General features: G+C 39.0%; 1 protein-coding gene across 4 annotated transcripts in view; it reads right to left on the reverse strand.

The window, feature by feature from the left end:
* Positions 1 to 8,337: 8,337 nt before the first annotated feature.
* Positions 8,338 to 14,889, reverse strand: part of ANKRD44 (ankyrin repeat domain 44) — a 325,303-nt gene continuing 318,751 nt past the window's right edge. For 2 of the 4 annotated variants that reach the window (XM_030326794.1, XM_030326793.1), the window contains exon 28: positions 8,338 to 12,680. In XM_030326794.1, coding sequence (XP_030182654.1) covers positions 12,433 to 12,680 — 248 coding nt within the window. In that variant the 3' untranslated portion in view covers positions 8,338 to 12,432. Of the gene's footprint in view, positions 12,681 to 12,911; positions 14,205 to 14,889 lie in introns of those variants that run through there. The other 2 variants (XM_030326795.1, XM_030326796.1) reach the window with 1 other exon arrangement.

A 14,889-nucleotide genomic window follows, 5' to 3' on the forward strand; every position in this document is an offset into this window, starting at 1 on the left:
AGACCTAAATAAATAGAAAGACATTCCATGTTCATGGACCAGAAAACTTAATATAGTAAATTGGGCAATACTCCTCAAGTTGACTTACGGATTCTAAATGTAAGAGCTATACCTATAAAACCCTTAAAACAAAACATAAGAGTAAATCTTTATAACTTTGAATTAGGCAGTTGTTTTTTTTTACATATGATACTAAAAGTACAATTTTTGTGCCTCAAAGGACACAATCAAGAAAAAAAAATAGAATGGGAGAAAAAATGTGCAAATCCTATATTGATAAGGGACTTGTACCTAGGATATAGAACAAGTTTTTACAACTCAACAATATAAAAGTAAATAACTCTACTTTAAAATGGGCAAAGGATTGAGGGGGGCCTGGGTGGGTCAGCCAGTTAAGCCTTAGACTTTTGATTTTGGTTCAGGTCGTGATCTCACAATTCGTGAGATCAAGCTCTGCATTGGGCTCTGTGCTAACAGTGAAGAGTCTGCTTGGGATTCTTTCTCTCCCTCTCTCTTTCTCTGCCCCTCCCCCACTCGTGCTTGCGAGCTCTCTTTCTCTCAAATAAACTCTAAAAGAGAACATTAAAAAAATAAATAAAATGGGCAAAGGACTGAATACACATTTCTTCAAAGAAGATTTAAGAATAACCAATAAGCACACAAAGCAATGCTCAACATCATTAGTCATGAACCAGAAATGCAAATCAAAACCACAATAAGATATCACTTCACACCCACTAGGGTGGCTGTAATAAAAATAAATGGGAAGTAAGATAAGGGTGTGGAGAAATTGAAACTCATATATTGCTGATGGAATGTTTGGCAGTTCCTCAAAAAATAAATCTAGAGTTACCCAGAAATTTCAGCAATTCCACTTGTACGTATAAACATAAGAAAACTGAAACACAAGTCCATACAAATATCTGTATACAGTGTTCATAGCAGCATTATTCATAACAGCTCAAAAGTAGAAACAACTCAAATGTCATCAACTGATGAATGGATAAACAAAATGTGGTATATCCATACAATCAAGTTGTTATTTGGCTATAAAAAGGAATGAAGTAATGATACATGAAAAAACATGGAAAAACCTTGAACACTTTATGCTGAGAAGCCTGTCACAAAGGACATACATTGAATTATTTCATTTATACGGAATGTCCAAAATAGATAAACTCATGATGATAGGAAGTAGGTAAGTGGTTGCCAGGGAAGGTGAGAAGGAGCGGATGGAGAATGACTGTTGTGTATGGGGTTTCTTGTTCGGGTGATGCAAATTTACCAGAATTAGATAGTGGTGCTTGTTACAGAACTTTTTGAAATCACTAACAATGATTGAATTTTATACCTTAAAAGAGTGAATTTTATGGTATATCAATTATATTTCAATAGATCTGTTATTGAAAACAAAGTGGCTGCTTGTTTTGGACCACAGACCATAGTTTACCAACCCCCTGTTGCATACAAATATTTACTGTCATAGAAGAAATTACCATGCTATGGTAATTAAGATTATGAACTCTAGAGTCACCTGAGTTTGAATCCCAGATCTGCCACTAGTTATTGTGTATTGCTGGGGGGTTATAATAACATCTATCTTCTAGGTAGGGTGAAATGGGTTGATGCATGGAAAGCACTCACAGCAGTGCCTGGCACAGAAGAAGTATTCAGTGGTTATCGGCTATTTTTATTATTCACTCTGATTGAAAAAGTAGCTCGACTAATTCGATAAGATGATTTTTATTTGGTGCTCTGGTCAGAACCAGCAGCTTAATAAGAATGTCCTCTGTTCCCCATCCAAGTCACTAGCAGATCATGAGGCTGGCAGCCGGAAAAATGAGGATGAATCATTAATATACACTAGAAAATATGTTCTTATCTCTAGGAAATATTGTTAGCACCCTGAAGGGCTTTTCTTTTTCTATATCTAAAATATATTGTGGGAAATTAATTAGTTTTCTCAATCTAATTTCTAGTGTCAGCTGTGACATCACAAAGCAAACTCCCAGATGGTACCAACTGAACCCTTTATCAGCTTTGTTAGCACTGATGCCAAAATGAAACTGGCCCAGCAGCCCCATCAAAATTTACATGCTAATGGGTAGACCCTTGTGAATGAAGTTAAGCAGAAAATGAATCATTAGGTAACATTCCTCTAGCAAAATCATCCTAGATTTTAAGTAATAATGAAACAGCAAGGAGTAAACTCAAGACTGAAAAAGAATGTAAAATAGAAACATGGCATGCACTTAGAAATGGAGAAATCATTTCTTTTTTTTTTTTAATTTTTTTTTTTCAACGTTTATTTATTTTTGGGACAGAGAGAGACAGAGCATGAACGGGGGAGGGCCAGAGAGAGAGGGAGACACAGAATCGGAAACAGGCTCCAGGCTCTGAGCCATCAGCCCAGAGCCCGATGCGGGGCTCGAACTCACAGACCGCGAGATCGTGACCTGGCTGAAGTCGGACGCTTAACCGACTGCGCCACCCAGGCGCCCCTGGAGAAATCATTTCTAAAAAAACAAGAAGTTCAAAGGGAAATTATAAACACAAATTAGCTTTCTTTCCTTTTAGTTGAAAATTGAGATTTTCAGGAAAAGTTAACATTTTAAGGCAAATTTAGTTTTCACTTAAAGAGCAAGACAGAATTCCAGTGGTTTTAGTCTTCTGTCTTCTGTGGAAAGCCTACTGCTAAGTATTCAGTTTGTCATTGTTATTGCTAACATGTTTGATCCATACACTCCTTTTGTTCATTCTGTGGCTCTTAACCATCTGTCATGTTTTCTGGAGAGCATCATAAACATACATTTAGGTTAAACCATATGGTCATGAAACCTGTCATCCTATTATAATTAAAGTCTGGTTGGTTCTTTTTCTTGTGTTTGTTTGTTTTTAACAGAAATGCACTTGACCATTCTTCTTTAAAAGCATCATCCTAATCCTGGAACCAAACTTCAGTCTGATAATAAATCAACTCTGAGTCTACAGCAACTTAAAGTAAACAACCTGAATAACAGATGTTTTGAAATGGCCAAATTTTCTCATCAATTTTACTCAAATACTATGTGAAATGGCTTTGGGGCCTTCATTATATTGGCCTCCTCAGTTTTACTTCCGCACCTCCAATGCTTTTTCCTTCAATCATCCTAAACTACCCACTCTTTAGGTTTGTCATCATCAAAACTGTGCCACCTCTGAAAGCCTTACCTCAGGGATCCCATGTTTAGCTCATCACCTCTGATGCTACAACTCAGCAATTCTTCCATCTTGCCAAGACCTTCAGTTCAGTGACTCTACCCCTTGTTCATTCTCCATAACCTCCCTCATGACTTCACTTCCTTCCTTACCCAGTTTAGAATCCATGATCCATATAACCATATCTATTGAAATCACCATAGTTCCATAGCTCCCTTGACTCGCCTCGCAAAGCTCTATCCCTTTTTAAATCCTACTATGTACTTATTCTATGCCTGTACCCAGACATCTGATGAAAAACCCATCAGGATGACTGGTATCATTTAAATTAATGGTCATAAATCTCAAATGTACTAAGCCCTAATCAGCAATCTTCCTTTGCTGCTCCAAAATGTTCCTTCCAAAATTACTTCCCATTGCTTCCCAGACCTTTTTCCTGCTCTCTTCCAGACACTCCCTCAGCATCAATATGATAAAACATGTCCTATCTTAAAAAAACAATACCCTCTGCGGTCTCCAGAGCTTCCTTCAACTACTGCCTTGCTTTTCTTTTTCCCTTCAGCTTCTCTGCTTTCTTTATCTCCTCATCCTATCCTCTGGATTGTTGCCCCCACCACTCTGATGCATCTGCTCTTACAAAGATCACTAATAAATTTTATGTTGCAAAACCCAACGTCACTCTGTCATGTCTTATTTGAGTTTCCAGAAGTGATTGAGACCATAGATACAACTGAAGCTCCTTTTTCCATGACATTCTTTTCCAGGTTTTAGAGATACCTTGTTCTCTTGCATTTCCTCCTTCCTCACTGGCCATTCCTTTTTGATGTTCTCTGCTAGGTCCTCTCCTCTTTCTGACCTCTAAATGTTGGTGTGCCCATGGTTCAGTGTCCTTCTCTCTCCCTATTACTCCCAAGGCAATCTCCCATGGTCATCTATAATTTCACATGACCCAAGCCCCAGCCTCTCTGCCAAACTCTAGACTATTTACTTGACATCAAACCATCAGTAAGGTCAGCCAACTCTACTTTCAAGAATACTCCAAAATTTCCTCATTCTCTCCATTTCCCTTGTTGCCACACCATTCCAAGCCACCATGTTTACTTGTCTATTCTATTGCAGTGGCCACTGAACTGATCACTAGGGTTCCTCTCTTTCTTCCTTACAGCAGCTAGAATGATCTTTTAAAAACAAAATAGGACCACAGCCATTTTTCTCCTTAAATTTCTTCAGTGGATTTTTATCACATTCAGAATAAAATAGAAACTACTTCTTCTGGCTCATAAAATTTAATAAGATCTGGCTCCAGATTGCTGTTGAGCTCATCTCCTACCCTACAAGTCTGTAGCCACACTGGCCCCATTTCTGTTCCTGGAACATACCACATTCACTCCTGCCTTTGGGTGTTGGCACTGACTGTTCTCTTTCCTCTGGTCTTTATAGGGTTGGCAACTTGTCATTAAGATCTGAGCTTAGATGTTTGTAAATCTTAGGAATCCCGACTATAAGAAATATGAGTTATTCAAGTTCTCAAACTTGCTGGGTGCTTTCAACTGAATATAAACATGGGTAAATTTTTTTTACTCCAAGTACCACTTCACTTCACTATTTTTTCCTTGAAAATTATAAAATCCTTCTAGAATTTAAGTTTGCTTCATTAAATCGTCATTTACCTTTGTGGTGGTAGCCACAAAGATTTAAAAAAAAAGTATCCTAGAAATTGTGTCTACCAATGCCTAGAGAACATGAGAGAACATGAGACAATAGTGCTTTGTTGCCAGATCTTGCTATGTGACTGTGGGCCAAGAGCCCCATGGTTGTGAACAGGATTCCCCCACCTGGATGTAGATACGATCATACCCTGCTGAAGACAAGGAATGTATATCTGCATACATGCATTCGTGTATTTAATAACAAAAGAATTGGGGCGCCTGGGTGGCTCAGTCCGTTAAGCGTCCGACTTCGGCTTGGGTCATGATCTCGCGGTCCGTGAGTTCCAGCCCCGCGTCAGGCTCTGTGCTGACTGCTCAGAGCCTGGAGCCTGTTTCGGATTCTGTGTCTCCCTCTCTCTCTGACCCTCCCCTGTTCATGCTCTGTCTCTCTCTGTCTCAAAAGTAAATAAACGTTAAAAAAAAAATTAAAAAAAATAACAAAAGAATTAAGTGTCTCAATTCTGCGCAGTACCTTTCTCCTCTCCACTCACTTGCATGTGCTCTTTTCTGGAAAAACACACAATCAGGGACCATGTTGTCAACATTGCTTCTGAAATTCTTTTTTTTTTACAATTTATTTTAATAGTTTATTTTTGAGAGAGAGAGAGAAAGGGCATGAGAGAGGACAGGGGAGAGGCAGAGAGAGAGGGAGACACAGAATCCGAAGCAGGCTCCAGGCTCTGAGTGGTCAGCACAGAGCTCGACATGGGGCTTGAACTCTTGAGCCATGACATGAGGTCATGACCTGAGCCAAAGTTGGTTGCTTAACTGACTGAGCCACCCAGGCACCCCTGAAATTCTTTTTCTTAAACTTGTAAGTGCTCTTTAACAGGTATACATATTTGAGCCTGTTTATGCAATTCCTGTGAAAAAATAGTTAAAAATATGGCTGGCTTCACAAATAACAAATCGATGAAGAAATGATTCAGCAAAAATGGTGAGGAGGCAGATGAGTTGTGAGGTGGCAGAGCACCAGCACTGAGGACAGGGTGGTTGCACGCTGGGCTTGGTGGGACATTTGGTGGTACCCCTGGCCTAGTAAATGCTAATACAGTAAATGCTAGTAGCAGTTTACTCCCACCCACAGTTACTGTGCCAGTCCCAGAGCTCATGTTTCCAATCACCCCCTTGGAGTGCTTGAAAATTAATGAATGGCACAGCCATTATCTTTGCTGCTTTATATTTTACAGCAAATGTATCTTCAGTATGAAATTTGCCAGAGACAATTCATAAAGCACTTTGACCCACAACATTTTTTATGTTACGTTAATAGCTTTTTAGTTGAATGCCTTTGTGCCTTGCAAGCTAATTCTGGAACACAAGGGGCGGATGTACCAGGATCTAAACCTGCTGAATGGAATTAGAAGGATCCTTTGACAAGCGGTTTGGAGACAAAGTGCACCAGCAACGTTCAACAATACAGCTACTGTAGCAGAAGCCATCGGCTCCTTTCTGCTTGCTTATGACAGCACAGGTGAAATTAGGGGATCCCTATGTTTTTCTTGAATTTAGGAAGTCAAGTAAACAATTTCCTTAGCAAGACTGGGAAGAAGTTATTCTAGGAGGATGCTATGCTCTGGAAGGACATTGTGATAGATCCAGTGAGATATATAGCTTCCCAAATAGTTCCCAGTGATTACTGCCTCTTGGTAGTCAGACCCTTTGGTCCCTTGAACATGGAACAAACTTAGTGATTTGCTTCTTATGAATAAAATATTATGGAAAAAATAACGAAATTTCACTTCAATATTCAGTTTAAAAGCTGTCACTTCTGGGGCACCTGGGTGGCTCAGTCGTTAAGTGTCTGACTGTTGATTTAGGCTCAGGTCATGATCCCACGGGTTCGTGAGTGCCGACAGTGCAGAGCCTGCTTGGGATTCTCTCTCTCTCTCTCTCTCTCTCTCTCTCTCTCCTTCTCTCCCTGTCCCTCCCCATCTTGTTCTCTCTCCCTCTCAAAAAAGAAAAAAATAAATAAAACTTAAAAAAGCCATCACTTCTGTCTTATACTTTCTCTTTCTGGCTTTTTTCAGCTTGCTAGCTCTAGTGAGGTAAGCTACCAGGTTGGGACCTGGCCCTGTTGGGAATGGAAAAATTTGGCATGGAATTGAAGGCAGTGAACAGCCATCAAGAAACAAAAGCCCTCAGTCCAACAACCCATGAGGAATCTACCAACAACCATATGAGTGAGTTAGAAATGAGTCTTTCCCTGGCTAACACCAAGATTACAACCCATGAGGGGCCCTGCGTCAGAAGACCCAACTAAACCGTGCCTGGACTCCTGACTCTCAGACACTGTGAGATAATACACATTTGTTGTTTTAAGTCACTAAGTTTTGGGGTAATTTGTTTCACGGCATTAGGTAACTAATATAGACACTCAGCTCTCAACTACATGAAGTACCTACCTGTGGTATGACTCACGCTTCACAGTCGTCCAGAATGAAAAGCACCAACATTTGTATATTTGAATAAGGAGTGAGACATTGCAAAGTACAAAACCTCCTTAAACATCTCTAAGCAGGAACAACTCCAACAATCACAAAGCATTATTGCCAGGATGGCATAAAAGAAAGAACATCTATAGGCACAGGTTGTACATTCAGATCATCAATTATACAAATTTGAGCAAATTATATAATTTCTCTGGAATTCAGTTTCTTCATGATGGGATTGGGCTAGACCGTAAGAACTGCTAGCACTCTAGAACACTGTGCTTTGAGGAACTCCAGAGGGCCCCACCCCAGAGTCTCTTTCTCTTTAGCTGGAAACGGCGTCCCTGGGAATTTGTTCCTTAATGCTTCTAAGGACTGTCCCTGAAATTATTACTTAATGGGAGGAATTCTGAATGTGAGAAAGAGAGAAAATTCCATTGACACCTCTGAGATAGTGCAGCGAGGTGGGGCCTTATATTGCAATGAAGCAGTTGAAGGGTAATGGTGGCAGCCACAAAGATAAGTGTGGTTGATTTCACAATTTTGAGGACCTAGTAGACTTCCCCCTTTCTGAAATATTTGATTTACACAGTCACATTGCCCCTCTCACCGTGAGTGCCTTAGGAATCTAGAGCAAGCTCCCATTCAGTCAGAGCCACTGTATTAAATCTTATGGTTCCCATATTTGTGCTCTTTTTCTGTCCTAATTTTTCTACTTCCCGTTTATCACGTGTCCTTTGTTGCAGGCCAGCTCAGATCCTTTGCCAAAAAAATTGGAAGCACAAATAAATATAATAAACACGATTATACATATTTAACTTTTCCCCCTCTAACTGAGTTGGTATAAACAGACATAGCAAATCTGGAAATACACTTCTATCTTGATTGTTAATTTTCAAAATTTAAGGACAATTTGGCTTCGGTAGTGACCAAGATTTAAGTTAGCGGAATAATTGGTAAAGTGAGCATAAACTGGAAAAATTAAAGACAAACACAAATTGTAACAATATTTGTACCGTTTTTATTTGTAAAAATAACCATCTGAATGCATTTCCATAGTATATTACAGTTAAGTACTTCATTACATTATTAGCATTCAGTAGTTGAAAAAGTATTAAACTGTGCTTGAAAAGATTCAGATTGGTTCAAAGTCATTCACTGAACTAAAAGTCATTGTCTTCATTTTTACAGTCATGACATTTACCAGAGTCATTCAACTCCAATTTACATAAGAAAACATTACAGACAAAATCCCACTGAAATCATCAAACAGTATTTTATGCGATTACAAATATGTTATGCAAAATATAACACTGGCACCAGATTTGTATCATCGTGCTTTGCAAAGATATATTGCACATGCTAAAGCATAAAATATGTAGACAAAACTACCAAACAAAAGATATTTGCATTGAATTTTTAGATCACTGCATAAGAAACGCATAAAATTACATTTTTACACACACTCAGATTGTCACTATCTTAAAACGCTTTTCCCCTAGAACATTGACCTATGGTTTACAGTTTTGTAAGAAGAAAGCATTTTAGCACTGCAAAATTCAACATAATTCCCATAGAAAACTTCGGCATTTTCATTTCAAAGCAGGTAAAGGGGAAATAGGAAAAAAAGACACTTTATACATTCAAAGAAAGGCTGAAATGAAAACTCACTGGTATTATATTGCTCCGATAACACTCAAACGAAAAAAATACAAAACATTTCACAGAACATTTTCAGAATATACAAATATAAAAAGGCACTCTAACTTCATATTACAAGACAAAAAAGGGGGTGAGTTCTTCAACCAATGCAACAGATAAGCAAACCAAGTTGCTCAACAGTACAAAGAATAACGAGTGCAGCAAATCCATTTGATGTTCTTATTCTAATCTTATAATAAAATAAAAAATCAAGCAGCTGTTTACTGCCTAAAGTACCAAAACATACTATGGTGCCCTTTTAGTAGTGATAAATAGAAATCCCCTGAGCTTTTTACTGTAGAATCATAGCAGATTTTAGGCAATTTGGAGATAGTAATGTATTTACCAAGGATAGGCAGACACGGCGAATAGGTTAAGTGCAATGAAACATGATCCCTGTGGCTGTGGTTAAAATACAGTCCAAAAACAACACATTTAGGTAAAAGCGCTAAACAGCTAAGACTCAGTTAAAAGCATAATTTTTTTTTTCTTAGAAAGCTATGCTGCAAATCTAGTTTTATTTCTACGAGATGTCCTTGAAACACACAGAACTCAGAGTTTTAAAAGTCATTTCCTAAAGAAAAAAATTTGGTCTTGGGGAATGGAGAAACTGAGAGAGTGTGGGAGAGAGATCTGATTCAATGAACAATTCAGAGCGAGCATGATTTCATTTTGTTCCTTTGTCCTCCCTCTATCAGTGAGAGAGGGGAGAAGTCAAAATGCAGCTACATGGAGAGAAATGTCCATGGCCGCCACCGCTTTGCTGCAACCTTCCTTGTATCTCTAGGCTACTCTGCAGGAAAAATGTGAACGCTGCTTCACCCACTAAAAGCAGGCATTTCCTTTCCTGCTTTAAATGCCAATGGAGCAAGATTTCCATTCACTTCTAGAAAAGACACCACAGTATATCGTGCTTTTTTTTTTTTTTTTAGCATTGGATCTCCCTTACTTTCAGTGTTTTGGTAAAGACAAGGTCATTATTGCTCATTAGCAATTTATCTACTTTTTAAAAATTCATCTTCCCTAAACAAACAAAAAGGACAGAGGAAGGAGGGGAGCACAACACCAAGAATTTAAAAAACAATGTTGGTGGTGTCAAAAATCGTCAGTGGAATTAATATCAATTCTAGAAGTCCTTTGAACAAGTTCTCATCTGTGAAGAACCCAACGTGAGTTTTTAATTAAATCCAGAATATTAAAAGAGTAAGAGTAAAGTCTTTTACAGTTAGATGAAAAATATAATACGGTATGTGTATTTGATCCAGATATGCTAGAACACTGTTTTAAAAATATCTCACACACGCTATAAAAGAGAAATTTCCAGGGTGAAAATGGAACTGATTATAAAACGTCAGAGTCCCGCCCAAATGCAACACGTTTCTCTCCGGTTTCTTCCTCAAGCGGAAAATAGCACTTGAGCTGGTGATTTGTATTTCTTCTCTTGGTACATGGACTCACACACTGATATCATTTCCCATTCCGTTTGGGGGACCACGTGAGATTTTCAGCGTGTTCAGAATAGTTCCTGCATCTTTCTTTGGGCCACCTTTGTGCATATGATCCACCACCCACCTGAGTTTTCATCTCGCAGAAGAGCTTTAAGGACGGCAGTGTCTCCTAGGCTCTCAAGGCTGGCTACAGACTGGGGCTGAGCCCTGGATGTCGCACCCCTCTCCAACCGACGCAGAAGAACCTGAGGGTCGGCTGGCAACCTTAGCAGGGGAAATGCTGGGCTTGGCCCAGGACTGCTGGCTAGCCCAGAGAGGGTCCGGAGGGTTTTTCTGCTTTTTTGTTACTCCAAGTCACGCACACAGCAATTAACACAGAGAACAAACAACGGATGTTCCTCGACATTTGTTTCATTTCAAATAAATACAAACACATTTACATCAAAAGTATATGAACATTTTCTCTAGTTTGGCAAAAAAAAAAAAAAAAAGCCTTGGTCAACACATCCTCAGTTACAAATGTTAAGCCATCAACTAGAAATCTGTGTCATAAGAAATATAAAATACAACAAAGACTGTTACACAAAAAGATTACAGTTGAACTCCATAGAAAAGCTACTTCAGTTCTCATTTCCATTTTGAAGGAAAACAATTAAATTCTTCCATTTTAGACTGAAGCATTTTGGTCCTCACGTATAGCTGGTTGATGAACTACAGACATATATATATATATATATATATATATATACACACACACATATACATCTATGTGTGCGTGTGTAGGTGCATAATGTTTAAAGAGTTTCATTCTTCTTTTTGTACAGCTATTCCAGGTGCAGAACGGGGTCCATTTGACCTAGAAGCTTTGGCAGAGGGAGCAGACGCAGTATTCACTATGTTGATTTGATCATCAAGTAACTATCAGTTGGCTTTAATTTCCACATCACCCATTTCTACTTTCTGCTTTCACCTCCTTTGCTTCCTTCTGTAGTCACACTTCCACTCACTTGGCATGACCTTGACTGAGAAGCTCATTTAACGTTTTACTACTGATAAACAAGGTCGATGGTTCTGATGTTTTTTAAAAAGTTAGCATTCTGACTTAAGGATGAATTAACAAATAAATAAAGGGTAGTTTCATATTAAATTTGCATATGTCTCAAAGTTTTGGTGCAATACAACTTTTCACCTGAACTTTTATTACATAGATTTGGATTCAATCAGTCAGGTGAAAACTACTCACAGACTTGTTACAGGGAGTATTCGGTGCCATATTTGTGTTAAATGAAAAAAGCAACTTCAATTTTCAGTGAATTTTTCCATTCATCTGGCAACTTTGACAAAATCCTTGGAAAGAAGTTCTGGATATTTAAGTGCGTATTATAGAGAAGATATATGAATAATTGGACTCCCTCAAAAAGATTATTACAGGCATCATTTCTGAAGATGAACACCTTTACCTTTGGCTTCTAGTAAGGAAGTAAACATCAAAGTGAGAAGAGATTTGAGGCAATTCCTATCCATACCTTCCATCCCCTCCCAGGGGACATGAATGTCATACTGATATGCTTCTTAGAACTCACAACTGGGTGAGTATATGAAAAAAAAATTCTTTATAGAGAACCGCTCCCTCTCAATTGCATTATGCCAAAAGAAAAAGAATTAAATGCATTTCTTACTTCTTACTTAAAATGAGAGGTAGACTTTCACAGAAGTATCTTAGATCTAAGGAAAACATAAAGACAAATAAAAATTGGCGCCCATCTGTGTGAGTGCTTTGTCCTACAGCCTAGCTGCCCTCTCTGGGTTTGATTAATTCCTTCTCTACAGGCTTCTGGAAGCCCAGGCCCATGATAACACTTGAACACAACATAAACCTGGAAGTCAAATTTCTTTCCCTTCTTCCATTATGGGTGATGAGGGAAAAGCTTCTACAGTCCAAAGTCAAAACGTTTCCGAATCAGAATCATTTTCATTGTACCCGTCCTCTGAGCCTACGTTGTTACTGCACAGGCTAACCATACTACCCAGATTGGAGAGGGTCGTCCTGCTCAAATTGTCTTTTTTAAAACAAACGAAGTTGACAGCCGTCATTGTACTGGGAGGAGAAAAAGGCATCATGGTAGCCAAAATGAGGGCCAGGCAGTCAGCCACGTCTTTGTTAGGAGCACAAGCCAGGGCCGGGGTATGACCTGGGCGTAAATGCAGACAAGGCAGTGGTTAGTCCAGGAAATCCAAAGGCGCCGTGAGCATTCCACAGTACATCTCAAACGACCTCACACGTGGAGATGTATGTTGAGTTAGAAATCATGCCAGGCAAAAAGAGGAGTTACTTCCCATGAGTCATGCTAGGGGTGAGGCTAGAGGGAACTGGGAGGGGGAGACACTTCATGAAGGGTTTTGGGGTTTGTTTTTGTTTTTTCAGTTTACATGACAACAAGCACTATGTTATCCGAAGTTAGGCAGAATTCTAGTCTTCATCTAGTGAACAGAAACACAAGGGGGCAGGGATGGGACACAATTCCACACAAAAAAACCAGCAACAGGACAACCACAAAGGTGTTTCCACTTGAGAGCACACGCACACCATGCGCCTCAGGCCTGGGCCAGAGCACTCTCATTCTGAGAACAATGACTTTCCATCGTAGGTAATCGTGTGTCAGGTTAGGAGAGATACTGAAAATCAGATGTCCGTAAAAGTGACTAATGCAGATTTGTTGCTCTGTATATATTTATATAAAGTCTATACCAATTAACTAGTTCTAGGAAAATGGAATCATTTGAGCAGATCAGACACAGGAAAGCACTGGTTGTTTGTGATTTGAAATTTACTATCAATTAGTGAAAATTTAATAGAATTAAAAAAAATACCAATACCACCAATCAAAGTCCCAAATCCCAACTGTGGAAAAATGACTGTCGAGTCATGTCATTCTCTACCATTTAGACTTGATGTGTCCTATCCAGAAGAGAAAACTATCTCAATATGTGTAACAGGTGCACGGGGAGGTAGATAAATTCTTTGATTTAATTACTATCCCTACCCAGCCTTTATTCTACTGACCTGAAAGGGTTAGCCTATCTTCTCTGTTGGCAAAGTTCCTACCACCTCTCCCTCATTCATTCAGAGGAACTGGCTTCATAAAACCCAACCTTTTGTTGTTTTATCAACGCTTGACCTAATTTCTGCTCCTGCCCTGCTTCCCCCAACAGATTATTCCTCTCTCTAGTACGAAAACCAATAAAAATAGACAGGTATGATTTATGATTGTGCTGCTGTACAAAACTGCCCCAAATTGTTCCCAGACCTTTGGGATAGAGCTAAGCTCTGAGAAAGGCCTCAGTTCCACTAACCCAGGCCTCCCATTCCCGAGGTTACTATTGGCAGGACAAGCCTCAAATGCAGCAGGCTTACCCTGGAGAAAGACAAAACTAATTTATTTTGATCTCTTTTGGTCACTTTGGAGAAAAACTGCATGCCAACCCTAAGATACATAATAGGGATAAGAAGGTGAGGGGGAAGGGGGGTGGGACAACCAAGGAGATGGAGAAATAGAGAACTTTCTGTGCCTCCTAGATGAGTCAGGTTGGGGAAAGAGCGGGGGGTACATGCTAGGATAAATGGGGCTGCAAAACAAAAACTAATAGGAATTAGCTAATGTCATATGGCTAATGCTTACTTCTGAGAAATAGGCATGGGCTGCTAGTTCCAATACCTGTAATAAGCAGTTAATTGAGTTACATTAATTATAATACTTTATAAATAATAACGCCACAATTAATGCCACATTAAAAATTACATCGTTCATAAATATCCAGAAGTTCGTCTTTTGTTCCCCGCGGTTTATAGGCCTTGTGCTTAAAATGGTAGTTTAACACAATTCTGGTATTCATTAGCTTTCCAAATTTCTTAGGAAGCAGAGTAGAAAGCTTCTGCTAAGAGTTAAGAGTTAGTTCATTTAGAAAAGGAATGTTACGTAGATCAGGAGAAGCTTTCAAGCCTAGAAATTAATTAAACAATATACTCATGTTCCCCAAATATCCATACTGAGAATATGAGTTTTGATCTGTTCTTTAAAAAAAAAAGAAAAAAAAAAGTTTGATCTCAGAATGAACTGAAATACAAAGACCTGGGTTTTTCTTTGAGCCCCTGAGCATGCACTAATGACATGGATAGTCTCTAACTCTTCAGCGTATGCAGTTAGAAGTTTGAAAGCCTATTTGAAAGCTTTTCAGTGTGTCTAAAACAGTTTAACCACCACGCTGAGGAGTCAGAGACCAGCTGCTGGCATTACATGCAAAATGGAAGGCACTGGTGGGCTACAGGTAGACTACGTATTTTACAAAGACAGACAGGACAAATTATCCTTGTTTGATTTCTCACACACAGAAACTTCCAAG

This window comes from Lynx canadensis, chromosome C1 (assembly GCF_007474595.2).
Source record: "Lynx canadensis isolate LIC74 chromosome C1, mLynCan4.pri.v2, whole genome shotgun sequence".
In the NCBI taxonomy this organism is placed as follows: Eukaryota; Metazoa; Chordata; class Mammalia; order Carnivora; family Felidae; genus Lynx; species Lynx canadensis.